The sequence below is a fragment of the Micropterus dolomieu genome, linkage group LG03 (genome assembly GCF_021292245.1).
Source record: "Micropterus dolomieu isolate WLL.071019.BEF.003 ecotype Adirondacks linkage group LG03, ASM2129224v1, whole genome shotgun sequence".
Classification (NCBI taxonomy): Eukaryota; Metazoa; Chordata; class Actinopteri; order Centrarchiformes; family Centrarchidae; genus Micropterus; species Micropterus dolomieu.
Genome location: NC_060152.1, coordinates 13,843,871 through 13,862,755, shown reverse-complemented (window position 1 = coordinate 13,862,755; position 18,885 = coordinate 13,843,871). Strand labels below are relative to the sequence as shown.

The following is an 18,885-nucleotide window of genomic DNA, read 5'->3' as shown; positions in this document are numbered from 1 at the left end:
TCTGGCCTAAACCCAGTCTTTTCTGTATTCAGACCATTAATAATGAACAGCCTAGAAGGAAATGAAACATTATCCATATAAAACTCCCCAGGGTGTCCTATCTTCTATGACAATGATTCATTCCTCTAATATCATGATCACAGCATGGACCATGGCCAGTTACAATAGCACAATTGAAGATAGATAAACAATAATCTGGCCACAATCTGGGCTTCTTCTCTCAAAAGCTACATACTAATTAATCTTCAAAGTAAAAACATTCTTGCATGAAAAGCGAGTCCTGTAAGTCGCCACTCAGAGAACACTTTCCCAGGTCAGATCAACATTGTAAAGCTCAACAGAGACACCGTAAGTGCAGAACATTGTGATTGTGACTTTATTTGTACTTTATAGTGTGGTTGTACAGAACAAATTGGGGTCAGAATCCAATCCAGTGAATGTGGACAGTTCTGTCTCTGTCTTGTACGTTTAGGTCAAAACCTCATATAATGACTTTGTGCGGTTCCCTGGCTTTTCGACCCATCTGAAACAGCTGACACAAGGCAGATAGGTGGGTGTGTGAGTTTTGAGGCGAAGCAGTGAAAGGCAAAGGCAGACAAGGAGAGGTAACTGTTTTTTTGGTAACTCCATTAAAACGCACCCCTGGGAGGTTTGGACGACTGACAGCTGAGGTGGAGTCCGGGGCAGCCAAGCAGGAGGGAGAGTGTTTTCATGTGTTTATGTGTGTGTTTTCCTTCACTACTGGGACTTATATATATATGGCTGCAGGGCTGTCTCTCAGCTCCGCAGCTGAGTGTGACGGGGGTTCACTCAGGGGTATAGGAACAGACCCTGGGGACAACCTGTAAAACACCCCCGTTATCCTCCAGGGAGCGATGCTTTTGAGGTGCGGTCCCCCACCACCCTTCACCTCCAATGTGCCGAATCAGTGGAAGGCAGAAACCCAGAGAGTATCCCTGACACTAATATGGAAAAAAGCCTGTTTGGAGCGAATATGAGGGCAAATATTATTCTTCCTGAGCGTAACCACGGCGAGCACCTCTGACCTGGCAGTGAAAATGCTGAAACAAAAAGCCCAAAGACTTTTTCTGCTCCATCAAAGGAGAGCTGCATAAAATAAACATGGCCATCAGATTACCACGCTGAACACGGGGCTGCGTTAGCCTGTGCCGGCAGCCCTGCCGCCCAACCCCATAGCTCTATGGGAGTTAAGTGTGGGGTCCGCTCAGTCAACACCATGACGCAAAATGGAACAAGCCTCTGACAGAAGCCCCAGGCTGATGGAATAAGGCCCCTACCCACAGGCCCACAGGCCCCCCGGCCCGAGAGAAACATACTGAGTGAGAATGAGAGAGAGCGAGAGAGAGAGAGGCAGGAAAACAGGAGGAAAGACGAGGAAAAGAGGGAAAAGGTAGATGAGGACATTTTGGAAAAGAGGAAAAGACCACCAGTTCCAAATTGGTGGCACCGGCCCTGTCCCAAATTCAAATGCACACATGTAAACACACCGCTTCCCCCGGAGAACCAGCAGCAGCAGCAGGACAGACAGCCGCCAGTAGAGAGAAGGCCGGGTCAGGGCAGGGCAGGGCAGGGCAAGGCAGGGTACAGTGGTTGGTGGTGGTGGTGGTAGCTGCCAGTGAGACTGTGAGGCTTAGCTGGCTAGTCCTACTAACAGTGGACAGCCTCAGCCCGGTGGATCTGACCTCACAGGGGTTCTTTTATACCCCTGCATGTGCCTGTGTGCATTTGTGTGTAGGGGCATGCATGCATGAAGCGCACCCAAAAAAAAAAGGTTTATGTGTGCATTTCACGTTCGGGTGACGTAACCAGGAGAAAACAGATCCCTGCCTTAAGGAAGACCAAGGCTTTTCTCTTGGCCTTTTAGTCATCTCACTGAGGCCCCGCTGTCCACCTCATCCACCTCAGCCACAGTCTGTCGTCTGTCTGCATGTGACTGATTTCCCTCCTGGCACCTCTGACCTTCTCACCACTTGTCTCAAACCTCATGCAGATTCCTACACCCCCAGTCTGTCTTTTTGTCTGTCTATGAATTAACAGAGATTCCCCTGCTTCCTTGTTTCCTTCTTGGCCTTAACACAGGACTTAGCCCAGAACCATGCACAATATTCCACTCTCGCTTTGTTTCAGACTAGAGCTGACTCTTTGGTGACTGTGTCTCCTATAGCCAGGTCCTCAAATATTGCCAGTCTAAGAGAAATTTAGCCTGATTTCTTGGGAGTCACACTCATAAAAGTAAAATTGCTCCCCTTGGCTTGTGAGACCAGGATTAAAAAAACAAACAAGTTAGGTCCTCAGTGGTATAAGAAACCAAGAAACCAGATCCTGCAATATTTGGTAATGATGACTATATGGACTAACCCTCACACTTTCCCCTCCAATTTCCTGATAAAACGTGTCTCACAACCTCCATCAGTAGCCCTACAGTCATCGTATTCTGCCCTTTCCCCTGACGTATGACTTGAAAAACCTCCTTATACTGTGGGCTTTAGGATGACGCAGGGCTCAGGTAAAGTGTTACCAGATCACAAATAGATACTGAGGCTGTGCCAGGTTGTAGCTGTTACTTGTAAGTGTAAGAGCCATGGGCCTTTTCTGGTTCCTGAAAATGACTCCTGTGTGTAACAACAATGAACACAATCACTGTGGGCCACTGGGCCTCACACCAGCAGCATTGCATTACCGCGCTTGCCTCCCTACTGTTCTCCTTTTTCTTTTCATCCTTCTCTCTTTTCTCCTCTGACTCAGCTGTTTTGTAGGAAACTCCGTCTCTTTGAAGAAGGGAAGAATCTTTCATTACTCGACAGCAGGGAGAGAGAACGAGATGATAGGGAGAGAATAACTGCCCCATTGTCTTCATAAACACCCCCTCGTCTCCATCCACCAATGATAATTGTGTTGAGCTAATTACAGAGAGCTGCTACAACAGGTGTGGGACTCTGCACCTGGGTAAAGAAGTCTACTTAGTGCATCTCTGTGTGTGTGTGTGTGTGTATGGGTACGTGTGTGTGTGGGTACGTGTGTGTGTGTGTGTGTGTGAGACAGAGAAAAAAGGTTGTGTGTATGACTGCGCAATTCTGGGTGAAAGTGTGTATGACATTTTGTCTGTGTCAGTGATTGAGATCACAGAAGACTGTGTGTCACATGCTTACTAAACCTTACATGTTACTTACCAGTACTCAGACTTTGGTCACCGTATTGTATCACAGACTATTGTAAAATCAAACAATCAGGATGGACCCATACCAATCTGAACCCCATCTGTGTTTAATTATAAAGCTACAGAATACATCTGTTTGACATCACTGGAAAGTTGAAATTAGCACACAAACACAGTCTCACTCTCACTCATACACCACATTGAATTTCAAATGAGAGTGATAACAATCACTTAATTGATAAATGTAACCACAGGGAGCCATGATTCATAATCTATAACTAGTCTTTCTCAATGGCATGTTTTTTGATGACAGCACAGTAAGAAATTGGGGAGACACACCAGCACGAGGCAACAGTGATGATGTAAGCCGGGGTCTCTCATGAGACTGATGTTTTTTTGAGCTTTTTTACCGTAAAGGAATTCATCTTAGAAGCTGACCGGAAGAAAGGAAGCCATTTGGTCAGGCGCCAAAGGAGGAGCATGATAACTTCGTCAGAGTTTGTGGAGACGTCGCAGAGCTTTACTCTCAAAACAAAGAAAGTAGTGAATTGTTTTCTAAAGACGTCTGGCTGACTAGACGGTGAAATTGGATATTACAAAATTGTGACAGTTCAAGTTCAGCTTAAGCTGTTAGTCACTCCTGTTGATGATATCACCTGTCTACACCCTGCTCATGACAGCCACTTGCTAATATATGCTTAATGAGTTGGACTTTTTTTTTTATAGAGCCAGGGGATAGTACCGCATTAATGAAATGGGAAAACCTACCAATCAGACCACTTGAGTGTGTCACATCAACCAAAGGGAAATTAAAATATTCCCTGCTCTTAAGTCACCAGCTTTGGCCTTTACGACAGCTTACCTTGGTAAAGGTAACCTTTGTGTGTGGTTGTCTCATTTGCTTGCTTGAGTCATGACCCTTTGCTACCATTATTACAGGAAATGAGAATGTGCCTTTGGAGCAGTTTTGTGATTGCCTCCTTAGTCAAGCAATTCTACCTGCAGACTCATCATTTAATGTCAGAAGGGAATGAGTCCTGCATCGCCACCTTGTGGAATATTCCTTTGGTGTTGAAGTTGAGGCGAATGCCAAGCCCGAGGGGCCCTGCTGTGGGAAACAAGCTTGTCAAAGATCATGAGGAAACTGTATGTCTTTTAGACTAGAGTGTTTTATTAAAAACAAGTACTTTAAAAACATACATGAAAGCCAAGTAAAACAGTTATGGGAAGCAGACATGGTGTTTGACTCCCTGCTTTAAAATAAAGTATATAGACATACCAAAGCCAATACATTTCTCTTACTTGAAAATATCTAAATGAATATATGAATTGATATGGAAATGTCCTGAAAAAACAACAACCAGGCAATAAAATGTGGAAAATGTGTTCAGTTTGCATTTTTTGTGGTGTGCCTTATGGTTTGCTGTTTCTGGTGATATAATTTACTTCTATGAGACATTCATAGAGAGACAAATATGGGCTTCCTCACAGACGAGTCCTCTGATTGGCAGGGAGCTCATCCTGGTCGAGTCCCCACAAGAAGGTGCGGAGACGTGTCACTTCCTTCTGGAGCTCAGGGCTTGGGATTGGCTGGGAGAGGTCAAGGCGTGGAGTCTCATTTGGCAGGATTAGAGGAGGATGGTCCAGGAAGCTCTCAAAGATGTCTATAAGACCAGATAAGGAAAAGAAACAATTGACTTAACAGATTACTTCACTGTTTCACAAGTTGAAAGCTGTCGCTGTTGAATTCTTTCCCTTGTTCCTTTTATTTATTTATATCTTACCTCCACACAGCTCTGTCCCTGGTGGGGGGCCCCAGGATGCTGGTGGGGCTCTGGTTGGACCCAGCTTGTAATGGGTGAGCAGGTGGTGCAACTGGGAAGGGCTTAACAAGACATGGTCTTCCTGTAGACTGGCCCAGGAGGACTGGAAGATGAGAGGTTAATAGAGAGAGAAAAATGATTTAATGATTGAATTAATAGTCTTGGGCTAGGGCTGAGGAGGCACTCTGAACGTAGTTGTATTACCTGGATAAGTCGGGTCTTGGGAATACACAGGAAGTTGACCGTGACTGACAGTTTCTTCATAAACTCAGAGGCTATGTCTCCTAATCCTGCCCCCTGTAGCCAGTCCAGAACCAGGTCCAAGTTTGTACGGATCTGAACAGCTCTGGACCACGAAAACAGCCCATCTAAAAGAAAGCAAGTGGACGTGGAAGAGAATATAATGAGGCAATTTCCAAAAAACGTGAATATATAGAATTATGCTTTTTAAAATTATAACAGATTATTCTGTTAGTCAGTTTATTGTTAGTTAATGTGAGAAATTGGGCATTGCTGTATAACATGCATTACTGATTAATGTCACTAACTTCATGATTTTTCTCCACTTGTGCTCACAGTGGCCGCTGTAACAGCAAAAGTTACACATGCTCATTTTAACCTGTACGCTCATACCTCTCTCCAGCAAGGTATTGAGCAAGGAGGTGTTGGTGAAGAAGAAGAGGTAGCCAAAGGTTTGGGAGGTGAGCGGCGGGGAAAGACACGCCTCACGGGACAGCATCAGGGAACAGCGATACACTTCTACCAGCCCAGCAACTTTGGGCGGTAAGGTGGACACATCGTCCACCTCTTCTTCCCCTCCTGTTTTCTCTTCTCCCTCTGCACCCCGAGCTCCATCCTTCTCCTTCTCCTTCTCCTCAGTGGAGAATGGGTTGGTGTCCAGGAGAGCTGGAAGGAGTGAGTACAGGGTCTTTGTGGACAGAAAGAACAGAAACTTCAGTTCATTTGTTTAAAAAATGAAAAATAAACCTATATATATTGCAGGAATGATGGATAGGGGAGGTAACAGATCAAGTTGGGTTGGATTAAGGTGAAGAGAGTAGAGAGGAAGGTGGAGAGTTGGCTAGGGATGTTAATGTCGGTGTGTCTGTCAGTCAGTCCACCATTTTCTTCCAAAGTTAAATATTTCAACAAATATTGCTATAAAAATGACATTCATTGTCCCCTTTAGGATGGATCCTGCTGACTTCCCCCTGACTTTTCTTCTAGCTCTACTATGACGTTGACATTTATGCTTGAGATTGAGCTCGCAACTGCTATTGGATGGGTTGCCATGAAATTTGGTGAAACGCATTCACGTGTACCTCTGGATAATTTCTATTAAATCTGGAGTCCCCCTGACTTTTTTCTGTCATCAGTTAAAAAATTTATTTGTTATTTGTTATGGCAGAAAATTGTGTCCTCTTACATTTAATCTCTCTCTCTTGTTGTTCCTCTCCTCTCCTGGAATGTTCATTCAAGGCTGAGAGAGGATCTCTGTTCCCCAAAACATAGAAACCTAGACTGTGTAAATGATTAATCATCCCTTTGCTCGGGGCCAGACGCCTGAAGCTGCCCTAGGAAGCAGGTCTCTGGAACAGCTGTAGCCTATATGTGTTTTAGTACGTCTCTGTTTATTCTCTTTTGTCAATAAATTCTTCAAGACAACGGTTGGTTGTAACTCAATTATTTGCTCCCACATCCATACTGCATACCAATTCTAAGCAGGTTTATGGTGTGTTGTATGTTTAAACTGGAAAAGAAAGTATATGAAAATTAGAAAGTACCCGGTACACGTAAAAACTCCAGTCAGTTTACAAATGTGCTGTTGATGCACACTATTCTAACAGAATGCAAAGCACAAAGGAAATGGAATAGCTGCTCACAGCTGGAAAAAATTAAAATAAATTGTGGGTGGTGGTGAGACAGCTCCAGAAACATCTTGGAAAATAGAAAAATATGCATTAGGTCTTAAGAAAAACATTTTGTTGTCTCTTTGTAAAGTTTAAGTGGCAGCAGCTTTCCAAAGTTGCAGTTTGATTGACATCTGGTGTATATATAAATACATAAAAAGTGGTAAGGTATGTTTAGTTTTTTGTATACTAAAAGCTAAAACAATATACAATGATAATTAGAAAAAGTATTCTGACGAAAATTAGTACGTAGTACGGATTTGGGACACAGCTTTTGTCTTGTTTTTTATACTGTACCTTGGTGAGGTGATACACACACTGTTGGAAGGTGTGCATAATGACATCATCCAGCTGCGCCAAAGCTTCTGAGCAGGTGTCCATGTCAGCCGTCAAGATTGGGTCACCCGGGGCTTTAAAGAAATGATCATTAAGAACAATTAAAGATTTGGTGTCAGCTTTAATTTCTCTGTCCAATGTTGTCCAAGTTCTATTGTATTTCGCTGAACGGTTCTCGCTTCTAATGGTTAATTTTTACTTGAATCAGTCAGCTCCATTGCATTCACATGACTCTCACCTTCAAACTCCCACTCTTTCTCCATGGCTTCAACTTTGACCTGGAAGAAGTTAAGGAGCTCTGTGGCATTTGACATCCAGAACATCAGAGGTCGAAGATCAGACGAGAGTTTCTGGACATTCGGCGTGCTTATCTCACCTTCTTGCTCTGTGGAACTGGAAACATTTATGTAATGCCACAGTTATGTTAGCTGTAAAAAGATTGTGAACATTCTCCTGTCAGTGTTTTGTTTGTGCTTTAAAAAAGAAACACGCCATACTGTGAGTAAAAATAGACTGAGTTATTATTACTCAACTATATTTCAGTCATTTTTCACTGTGTTACAATGCTTTCATCATTCTAGAAAAATTTACCAGAGACATAACAGCCCAAGCACAAGTGTATCATGAATCACTCAGCACGAGATCTCTAAACAGAGGAAACATGACGTAGAACAAAAATGTTCTTACTTTTGCGTGGGATGCTTATCCCCAAATTCCTTAATGTTATCCTGTAAAGAGAGTTGGAGACAGAAGACAGGAGAGACGTCTTGGCTTAGTGTGGGTGTGGAGGAGGGGGAGCAGAGTCTAGCCCTGCAGCCAGGACAATTACAGCACATTTTCCAGCAGAAGGGCAGTGACATCAGCTCATCCTTGCTCCTGTCCACAACGTAGCAGGCCAAAATGAAGGGCATATGTCTGTCTGCTGGTTTTTCTGTTTGACTGAATGTGGTAATCTCAATCTGCCTACCTGATGTTTGTCTGCCAAGCTTGTTTAAGTGTGGCCATGGCCACACTGTGATGCAATACTATCCCAAAAAAGGTTCATGGTTCAGTTGTTATGAGCACCACAGATGAACCACTGCTAAACCTCTGAGATATTCTATTATTGAACATAACATACCATAACATGTAGCACATTTTATATGCTCAGCTGCTGTTTTTTGTCAGGCAAGTTATGGATGGCAATTTTGGTCAGCCCACTACTTTGGTCCAGACTGAAACTAATGAATGGATTGACATTCATGTTTCCCAGAGAATGAATCCTACTGACTTAGTTGATCCCCTGACTTTTAATCCAGCATCATCATCAGGTCAAAATATCAATTTGTCCAATACTTTATGTTTAGTGTTAATTACTAAAAGGTTGCAAGCTAAAACATTAAACCAAGATGGTGAACATTATATCTGCTTATCATCAGGACGTTAGCATTGTTATTGTGAGCACGCCAATGTTAGCATTTAGCTCAAAGCACTGCTGTGTCTAAGTAGGGTTTTCTTAGCCTTTATTACAGAGCTAACAGTAGAAAGATGACAGGAAATTAGGGAAGAGAGAGTCAGATGGGAAATGACATGCAACAAAGGTCCACAGTTGTTGTAGTTATTGTGATTCATGGTTTGTGCCATAACTCCTAAGCCACCAGGACACTCCACATATCATTTTAAAATTTATATATTGAGCTGTTGTTGTTTTTACTTACCCAGACAATTTCTTTAATTAGATTGGCTGACTTCAGTAATATCTGTGGCGTGAGAGCAGGGTCCAGGTGTTTGGAGGCATGATCTATCATGACTGACAGGAGATAAGCAGGAGCTAAGGGCCCACCCCCAGAGTCTGGAGAGGAATTTTTGGAGATTATCTCCTAAAAAGTCAGGGATAAACAGAACGTATGTCATCAAGGCCATTTTTCTAGGATACCAGAAAAATGCATAGTGAGTAAGCGCTTATAGCTCCTTTGTCTTCCTGTCTCACCTGTAACAGAGAATCTGTGTGTCGGGGATGGAACTTCAAAACAGCCTCCGGGGATCCCAGGTACTGCCTGAGTACTTCTTGTCTGTCCACCAACCCTGAGGGGCAGCAGGTGGTGGAGGCATCCGCCTGCCATGGCAGGGTCAATGCTAGTGGTGGAGCTGGAGTCACACGGGGGTCACGGTACAGGAAAAGGAAGTGGTTCCCCAGACCAATCACATCCCCAGGCTTTAGGACTGCCTCCCTGTGAAGGGCCACTCCATTGTGTGTGACTGCACCTCCTCTGAAGGGCCGCATCAGAGCTACAATAAAATAAAATTAGATTAGGGTAGACTTTAGCACAGCAAGTGCACCTTGGATCCAAGTATGATATGAGTTACTGACTGTTCAACTACCTTGTCCAGTGGGCGTGTCGGGAACAGCTGAGTCTCTCCTGACCAGCAAGTGTCTGGCCAAGAGGTCAGGAGCAGAGAGGAACGTCTCCACCTTCAGAGGCCTCTTCCCCTTCTTCTCCCTCTCTCTATCCTTCTCTTTCTCCCTCATTGTGGGCTTTCTTCCAAACACATGCGTATGTCCCACCATGATGTACAAAACAAAATCCTAAACAAAACACAGTGGAGAGCAGAAGAAAGTCAGGGAGGTCTGTTATCTTTTAAGTGCTCTGGTTTATATCAATCTTCCATCTCGGAGATGTTAAGTTGAACAGAAGGCAATTGATAAAGTATGAAGTGTGTCACAGTTTGCTACATTGGAGACCTGTGTGAGGTCATTGTGTGAGATGAAGTGATGTACACAGAGGGGTTTTGTGCTTTCGCTGGATAAATTTTTGAGGCATTGTGCTGCTCTGAGGCTGTTTTGTGCAGAATGCTGAATGGGAGAGGCTTGTTCAGGAATGGAAACCATGATGGTATGTGGCGATTACAGACATGCAGGTATGATGTCATGCACAGGGTGTGTGCACGCGTGTATTTCTCCACAAATCATGCAAAAATGCACCTTGTAATAGAGTATACCATGTAAATGTCCGTGTGTGTGTGTGTGTGTGTGCCTGTGTGTATATAGTGTTCGTGTGTTTGTGTGTGCCTGTGTGTACATAGTGTACGTGTGTGTGGGTGTTGTTTGTGAGCATTTGTGTGTGCGATATCATCTGTCAGCATGTCTTGCCTTGCTCTGATCATAACCCTGCAGCAACAGGAAGTAGGGCCGGTCTGTGGGTGGAAGGATCAAACTTTGTGACATCACTTCCAGGTCACAGCTGGAGTAATCCTTCTCATCCTCCACTGGCTGGTTTGTCCACCCAACCTTTGCTTCAGCTTTTGAAGCTCTAATCTGAAAAAGAGGGTTACGACATGGTGGTTAGAACACCAAATACACGATTAATTCAGTTTTTATTTTCCACATCATATTCTGTACCTACCTCTCCTGGTTGTGGGTTGATCATGCTCACAATGTTCTTCCTGTCCTGCACTCCTCCATTGTTGTTAGGCCGGTTGCCAGAGCCACGTGGGTCGTTGCTGTTGTGGTTGCCTTGGCGGCGCCGCAGACTCAGGTTCATGTCACTGATGCTCCTCCTGAGCTCTGAGTTCCTTCCACGGTGGTTGCGCTCGTTCTCCTCTGGTCCACCCCCTGATGACATCCTACTCCGCCGCCAGCGCACACCTGTTGCTCAGACAATCGGAGGATCAGTCAGTTTGACCCTGTGTCGTGTATAAAGAGTCCAATTTTCCTTAGCGTGCTAACATAATTGTCTGTTGAGTCTTAAACATACCTTGATAGTTCTCCCCCTCCCTCTCACGCTCCTTCTCCCTCTCCCTCTCTTCTCTCTCATAGTCTTCCTTTCTTTGGATTTCAAATCGCCTCTCAAATCCGTCCTTAGGCCGCCACATGTCCACTAACAACAGGGGACATTCCCATGGGGCAACACTTCTCCGGCACTCTGTCTCCCATTTGATAGCTCCATCTGGCTGCTGGATAGGCTTTCCAATGACATCACACAACAGGAAGTCCTCTGGGCTGTATTTCTGGAGAACTAGAAGGTAATGGAGGAGGAGGAGGAGGAGGAGGAGGAGGAGGAGGAGGAGGAGGTAATTATTTTTCCACAACACTGCGGTTTATGTTTATATTAAGTCATTCCCAATTGGTTAAACATTTATGAGAAAACAATTTCCAGTAATGGGTCGCAGCAGAGGTCCAAATGAGATACAAATTTCCCTCTCTTGTACCTGTGTCATCTGTCTCCTCCCTCTCTCTCTCAGTGTACCGAGTGATGACCTGAGCGATGAGCTGCCTGGCTGTTGAGTGAATGTTGGCCAGCAGGGACCGATAGTTGGCCCCACTGGAGAGGGCATCCCCGTAGATCTTGATCAGGCCCGGGGCAGAGGAAGAAGCAGGGGGCAAGTAGTGGTGGGAGGAGGGGGCGGCTGAATGAGCCCAAACCTCTCTCTCCCTCTCCCCCACCGCCCGGTCCCGGTCGCTGTTTGAGCGCCCTCGCAGGAAGAGGTGGGAAAGGCGCTTTGTGCGGGACTGGGTCCCAGCAGGCCGCGGCCTGAGGAAGGCCGGGGAAGGAGATGGGGATGGGGTAGGGGAAGCCAGCGAGGGGGTGGAGTTAGAAAGGGAAGAGGAAGGAGCAGAGGGGGCCTCGTAGAGGGAGGCTGCGTCAGAGCTGGTGGTCGACCTGGGTACAACAGAGGAGGGGAAGACAGATGGAGGAGAGAGGAAGGAGAAAGGAAGGGCCCAGTCAGCTGTGAATTATGACTGACTAAACATTGACAAACAGCAAGGACTAAAATAAAACATGGAAAGGTTGCAAGGCCGAAAGGACACTACTGACAGTGGAAGTAAGATAAGAAAATATCAATACATAAACTGTTCATTCAACAATTCTTATCAGGGACTGAAGTTTAACTAAACAATAAGTTTACTTAAATATTTTAACTAAACAATAAGTTTAGAGAACTTCAGACGGACTTGACAGAGACGGCGCTGGGCCAGCGACCTCCTAGCTTGGCAAAGTGTTTCCTGGGTGAGTTGATCCACAGACCCACTGGGAAATGTAGCTTTCTGAAGCGAGGACTGCCAGAACCCTCCATCTGACAGAGGGAGAGAGTAAGACATGCAGACATTAAGAACAAATGTGGCTTTTCAATTCAATAATCTGCAGTATGCCTAATCTATCTCCACACTGTTGTGAGAAATGTGTGTCAGCAATGCCAGGACTGAAACAATAAAACAATGGCATGATGTCACCATCAAAAAACACCAACAGGATACCTACAGCAGGTTGTCAACATGGTGAAAACAAGCAGAAAGAAAAAAATGCAAAACAACCCAATCAGCCCATGTAAATCATCGCTGTGAATTTCCCATTTTCAAACAGGAAGCATCATTTATAAGACTCAAGTCCAGCTGTCGCACAGAAAGGGAAATGTCCACTCTAAAGGTCACTGCCTGTCCATTTCTCAGTTTCTTACAGGTAAATTAGCATCAAAATTAAGGATCGTAATCGCTTTCCCCCCTTACAGGTGGAATTTCTTTGCATTCCTCTAGAAAACTACCACTGTTTAAAGTATGATTTCTGACAAGACTACAAATCTTGTCATGTGTGTCCGCACAAAAAAAATCTGCTGTTGTCACTCTAGACAGAAAACATAAGATCAAAACGGTACAAGAAAAAACATTTAAAAGAAACTTACCCACAGTTACTTCTGATTCTTCTAAAGTGTGTTATGATGATTCTTAGCCACTGAAATTCAAATGCGCAGCTCAAAGTAATCGAAAAACCTTGTGTGTTTTCTTTTCCCCACAACAAAATTCCATTTTCAGATTGCCTAAAGCTGTCACACATCTACCTACACATCTCTAATTCTTAATATCCATTAGTTCAATCTTGTCTTGACTAAAATACCTTTTTCTTACAGGACAAGATCTGCTCCCTCTCTCCCTCTGCTTCTCGGCCTCTCTGGGTCTATAGATAGAGAAACAGGCCCATTGTTCTAAGTGACAGAATTTCCTTCCTTTGCAGTGGACAACACCTATATCCTGACTGAGTGAGAGAGAGAGAGAGAAAGAGAGAGAGAGAGAGAGAGAGAGAGAGAGAGACTGGGAGAGATTGGTAGAGAGCGAGAAAATGGTGAATTTACACACGTATGAGTCTTTGAGACCTTGTTTGGAATATTATACTGTACTGTGCACCACAAAGCAATCTAGATATCTATCTTTTGGCCTGCCTGGATTAAACAGAAATGAGGAGTCACTGTTGCATCCTGATAAAGTTTTAATTACATCAAACAGGGTCTCAAAGTCACAACAGATTGTCAAGAACGTGGCCATTTAAATCTGGTCCTGCGCTATAATATTTTTATTAGAACAAGTATCACAAACACAGAGAGGGCCCAATTTTTTCTGGAAAGAGGGTGAAGGAAGCACACACAGTGAGACAGGAAGCTAGAAGGAGCAACAGAGACACCTGTGATCTTTGACCTTGTCTTCAACGGGAAGATGACAGAAAGAGAAAGGAGAGTGTTGCTGTGTCCCAGTTCAGTGGCTAGAGCCTCGGAAATCTCATTTCTAGACCGAATACATCATAATGAATCAATAACCCATGTCCCATTTTAAAGACTCCTCCACTATTTCAAAGTGCGTCACTGAAGAGAACAGATTACTTCAGTTTAAATGTGGACAACACCTACAGGAACTGTATCACTAGCCAGACATTATTCTCCACTGTCTGTATCATATTGAAACAAGAAATACGATCTAATTGTAATTGGCCTCCTTGCTAATCTAATTTTTGAGCAATTAATCAGCCACTATCAATAAATTGATGTGTGATAGCTTCACTTACATTTGCAAAAAGTAAATGAAGAATATAGGTCTACTGGGTGATGTTGTCAAACATTATAAATTTAGGGAAGCCCTAAACGGCCATCGATTCAAATATTTTTTTTACTCCGTTTTCCCATGATAACGGGATAATTATCTTGTGATCTTGAGATAACGACTGTTGTTTTCTCGTGATAATGGGATCATTTTCTTGTGATCTCGAGATAACAAACCATAGCTGAATACAGGGGTGAGCCAGTGCCTTTCTTTATGATAATTTTGTGGTTATTTGGTGAGTCAGTAATTATCTCAGTTGGTAGCGCCCAGTCCTTGCATCCCAAGGATTGCAGGTTTGACTCTTGCTCTCAGCAAAGTTCTTATTCTTCTTTGTGTTTTTAATCATTCTCTTCAACAATGTTGTTATGAAGAGATTCAGGGCAACATTTCCCGACGGCTATTTCAAAGGTTCTGAAATAGCCGTCAGGAAATGTGTAGTTAAAAGCATTCCCCTGAATAAGAAGTGGATGAATTTCCTCTGCCTGGGAATGATGGGGAAAAAGTCCAAAGGTTGATGAATGTGGACCAATCGCTGGGATCCCGTTATCACGAGAAAACAACTGTCGTTATCTCGAGATCACGAGATGATTATCCCATTATCACGGGAAAATGGAATAAAATAAAGATATGACTCGATGGCTGCTTAGGGCTTCTCTAGTTTTCTATGCATATTTTCATTTTACATTTTGTTTTTATTTTCAAATTCAAGCTGATCACAGCTGCAGTCCTGGAAAAGAGGAAATTGTACTCAACTTAAAATTAATAGTCTAATCAATTTTGACAGCCACCATTAAAGCTTACAAGCCTATTTGATATTAAAATGATATATATTCATGTGGAGTATTATCAGCTTTAAGCTGATCTTGACTTGAAATCTGTCTGTCCTGTAGTCAGTTAGGTGAGGTCATCTTTGCATCCACATTTAGTTAACCTATCGTTATGTTTCAAAATAATAGACCTTTAACAGTTACTGAAATTAGCCTGTCAATGCTGCTTCTTCTAAAACCACCAACATACTGCAGTTTTGAGTGGATGCAGCCACTGAGGTGAGAAATATCAAAAAAGCAACATTATATTATTATTTTATCTCAGTTGCATTAGATTTCTAAGCTGAAGTGATCTCTCTATTACAGGTGCCTCCGACTTACAATTACAGAGCCAGGGCTGTGTAGGAAAACCAGCTTTTTTTTGAAAGCAAACACAAAAGACAGAGAGAGCTAGCAAACTGTGAGGAAATATTCAGTGTATTGGATTGCAATCGCGTAGGCTACTATCCCTTTAATTTTCACTACATAGAAGGAGCTCAATGGCAACAAAATTTCATCTGATGAGGGGTGTGAATTTCCTCTGTAAATCAGGCGGAGTTCTTGTTTACACTTATTGCTAAATATTTAGTCTTAATGTGATTGTTTCACTGCTACAAAAACAAGAATTGTCATTTTTACACAAATACATAATTAGAATCGTAGTCTTTAGCTCATTAAAAATCAATATAACAGATTTTAGAAAGGTTAAACCTGAAGTCAGGCACAGGAAAGCATATAATTATGTTTCTTAAAGAAACTGAGTTAGAAAAAATAATTTATTTTATGGTTTTTTTCTTTTTTTTCCTCTTTTGTTTATTTCATTTATTTCCTGCTTAATCTTTCGTTCCACACTCCAGTCCAGCTTGTGGCAGTAATGCACCGTTAAACTGGTTTGCCAACCGCCATTAAACCCTATAGAAGAAGAAGAAGAAGAAGAAGAAGAAGAAGAAGAAGAAGGCACAGGAAAGTCTGGTCTCGAGGTGACAGCTGCGCAGACGCAGTGACTCCCTCCTCATGTTCGTGTCTTTCCGTCAGGGTCGGTTGGTAGACCGGACTGTGAATGGACAGAAGATGGCAGAGGGAAGTGACGGATCAGGAAGTGAATTAGGAAACAGGCGACGGCAGAAATGGAAAATGGAAAATTGTGGAAAAGGGAAATGGCAAACGAAAACGGGGGAAAAAGAGTAAGCAAAATGAGAGTTCTCACTCAGAGGAAACCGATAATGAACAACATCTAGCTTCAACAGAAGGTAGAAACGAAGAGTACAAAGTAATGATTAAAATGACTCAAGAGGGAGCCTCATTCATCACGTAATGGTGAAAGATGTGACAGCTTGTCTGTTATGATTGTTTTTGATGAGGAAAGTCTACCATCTAAGGTATATACCTATAGGTTATATGTGCTACGATGTCAAACATGTTCCCCCACCTCTGAGGTGCTTTAAGTGTCAAAAATATGGACATGTAGCAGCTGTATGTAAGGGCAAACAAAGGTGTGGAAGATGCGGTGGTGAACATGAGTACGGGAAATGCGTAAATGGAGCTAAGCTAAATAATGTAACTGTGGAGGAGAACACAGCTCGGCCTACAGGGGATGTGAGGCTAGTAAGAGAGCTGTAGAAATACAGAGAATTAAAACATCAGAAGGGATAACATACGCTGAAGCAAACAAGAGAGTAGGTTGGCAACCAGACAGACCAAACAATAAACAAGTTAGTGCAGAATGTAAAAAGTCAAGAACATGTGAGGGATGTGACAAAATCAAGGAAGACACTATGATGGTGGGGAAAAATGAGTTTGTTTTGTTTATGGTTGAAGTGGTAAATTGCTCTGCGCAAACAAAGAAGAAAACAGAAAAAATCAAAATAATAGGTAAAGCAGCAGAAAAGTACTTGGGAATCAAGGGGTTAGTGTGGGAGGAGGTTGAGGAACAATTAAGTGGAGGAACAACAAGCCCACAAGCACTGTCATGGGGTGGTGGATCTTCATGATCCTAACTATACTGCAATGGAATGCAAGAAGTCTAATTGCTAATGGACAGGAATTTAAGCATTTTATCTCAAACCTCCAAGATAAACCCAATATTATATGCATACAGGAAACATGGCTAAAACCACAATGGGACTTTGTAATTCAGGGTTACACAGCAATTAGGAATGATAGGGTGAATGGAAAAGGTGGTGGGGTAGCAATGTTTGTGCTAAATGGGACAAGGTTTAGTTTGAGTGTAGGAAAAGAGCATGAAGCAATAGTAGTCAAAAGCTGGACAGGAAGAGATGAACTAACAATAATTAATTATTATAACCCTTGCAATAGATTAAATATAGACACATTGAATACTGTGGGTGGGCAAACACGGGGTAAAGTGGTCTGGTGCGGTGATTTAAATGCACATAGTACACTGTGGGGAAGTAAAAAGACAGATACTAATGGATTAATCATAGAGGAATTAATTGTGGATAAAGGATTAGTTTGCATGAATGATGAAAGTGGCACCAGATATAACTGTTCAAAATACAGAAAGTGCAATTGATTTAACATTAGTATTGCAGGGAGTAGCAGGCATTACCACATGGGAGGTGTTAAATACATCATCAGGAGGTAGTGATCACTACCCTATAATAGTTAAGATCGGAGTAGAGATACATCATGAGGAAAACTCAAGAATAAAAAGGTGGAAACTAGATGGAGCAGATTGGGACACATTTCAAAAATTATGTAAAAATAAGTGTGAGAGTTTAATCAGAGAAGATTTATCAGATGGGGACAAATGTAATAAAAAGTTGGTGGGAGTCATTATAAATGCAGCAGAGGAAACGATACCAAGAAGTACAGGGAGCAGAGTGAAAAAGAATGTACCATGGTGGGACGTAAATTGTAGCAAAGCCAATAAAAGAAGAAACAAGGCATTTAGGCAGTTAAAAAAACATCATTCACTAGAGACATTAATTAATTACAAAAGATCACAGGCCACAGTCCGGAAGACTATAAGAGCAACAAAACGTGCATACTGGAGGGATTACTGCAATAAGATTGGAAGAGAGACATCACTGGCCGATATATGGGGAATGGTTAGAAAAATGAGTGGAATCAGAAGGAGAATACCAGTCTTAATAAGTGGCAATAAAACAGCAATCAGTAATGTGGAGAAGGTAGAAATGTTGGCAGAAACATTAGTTAAAGTACACAGTTCAGATAATTTATTAGTCGAAGCCAGAAAGTGCAGAGATAACACTCTTGCCATGAACCCAGGTGTCAATATACAGAAGAGCACAACAACTGATGATTTAGATGTACCATTTAGCTTATTTGAGTTAAGGAGGGCTATCTCAAAGACAAGACAATCATCTCCAGGGAAGGACAACATCTGTTATAGCGTGTTAGCTCACTTGGAAGATAGTGCACTTACTGTAGTTTTAAGATTATTTAACCAGATTTGGGAAACAGGCAAAATACCAATAGCATGGAAACAATCAATCATAGTACCAATAGTAAAACCTGGGGAAGATCCATCAGACCCCTCAAATTATAGACCAATAGCACTCACATCACATTTGGGGAAAACCATGGAACATATGATAACAGACAGATTAACATTCTTTCTAGAAAGCAGAAATCTGTACTCACCATACCAAAGTGGGTTTCGGAAAGGGAGAAATACAATGGACTCTATTTTATGTTTGGAATCTGAAATCAAAAAAGCTCAGACAAATGGGGAGATTGTGGTAGCTGTCTTTTTTGATATTGAAAAAGCATACGATATGTTATGGAAGGAAGGGTTACTTATCAAATTAAATAAATTAGGTATAGGTGGTAGACTGTACAACTGGGTGTTGGACTTTTTATTTGGCAGGGCAATAGAGGTCAGGGTGGGCACAGAATATTCAAGACTATAAAGTTGAAAATGGTACTCCACAAGGCAGTGTGTGTAGTCCAGTACTATTTAACATCATGATCAATGATATTTTTGAAAAAGTGGAAAGAAGTA

The 18,885-nt window shown here is 42.6% G+C and overlaps 2 protein-coding genes and 1 long non-coding RNA gene across 3 annotated transcripts in view; 2 read left to right on the top strand and 1 right to left on the bottom strand.

The window, feature by feature from the left end:
• Positions 1 to 4,327: 4,327 nt before the first annotated feature.
• rasip1 (Ras interacting protein 1) lies at positions 4,328 to 13,142 on the bottom strand. Its single transcript, XM_046045936.1, has 16 exons — positions 12,906 to 13,142; positions 12,181 to 12,302; positions 11,436 to 11,887; positions 10,982 to 11,242; positions 10,631 to 10,872; positions 10,378 to 10,542; positions 9,609 to 9,813; positions 9,217 to 9,515; positions 8,945 to 9,106; positions 7,935 to 7,975; positions 7,486 to 7,640; positions 7,209 to 7,321; positions 5,635 to 5,929; positions 5,206 to 5,369; positions 4,963 to 5,104; positions 4,328 to 4,842 (listed from the first exon to the last, which is right to left on the bottom strand). Exons 2-16 carry the CDS (start codon positions 12,300 to 12,302, stop codon positions 4,664 to 4,666), a joined length of 2,997 nt encoding a protein of 998 aa, XP_045901892.1. The 5' UTR covers positions 12,906 to 13,142; the 3' UTR covers positions 4,328 to 4,663.
• On the top strand, positions 4,361 to 6,666 carry LOC123968904. Its single transcript, XR_006824568.1, has 2 exons — positions 4,361 to 5,118; positions 5,645 to 6,666. It is a non-coding gene; the product is annotated as an uncharacterized LOC123968904 (long non-coding RNA).
• A 2,829-nt stretch (positions 13,143 to 15,971) lies between the features above and the next one.
• The window catches only part of LOC123967729 (cytochrome c oxidase subunit 6B1), an 11,196-nt gene continuing 8,282 nt past the window's right edge, over positions 15,972 to 18,885 (top strand). The window contains exon 1 of the mRNA XM_046043936.1: positions 15,972 to 16,081. The gene's annotated coding sequence lies outside the window, so the exon portion shown is untranslated. The remainder of the gene's footprint in view (positions 16,082 to 18,885) is intronic.

Excerpts from the sequence above, each read along its gene's own strand:
- rasip1 (XM_046045936.1), bottom strand. The coding sequence starts at position 12,302 with ATGGAGGGTTCTGGCAGTCCTCGCTTCAGAAAGCTACATTTCCCAGTG. Across the intron at positions 7,976-8,944 it reads TAATTAAAGAAATTGTCTGG|GATAACATTAAGGAATTTGG; the intron begins GTAAGTAAAAAC and ends CTCTCTTTACAG. Across the intron at positions 7,641-7,934 it reads GATAAGCATCCCACGCAAAA|TTCCACAGAGCAAGAAGGTG; the intron begins GTAAGAACATTT and ends AAATGTTTCCAG.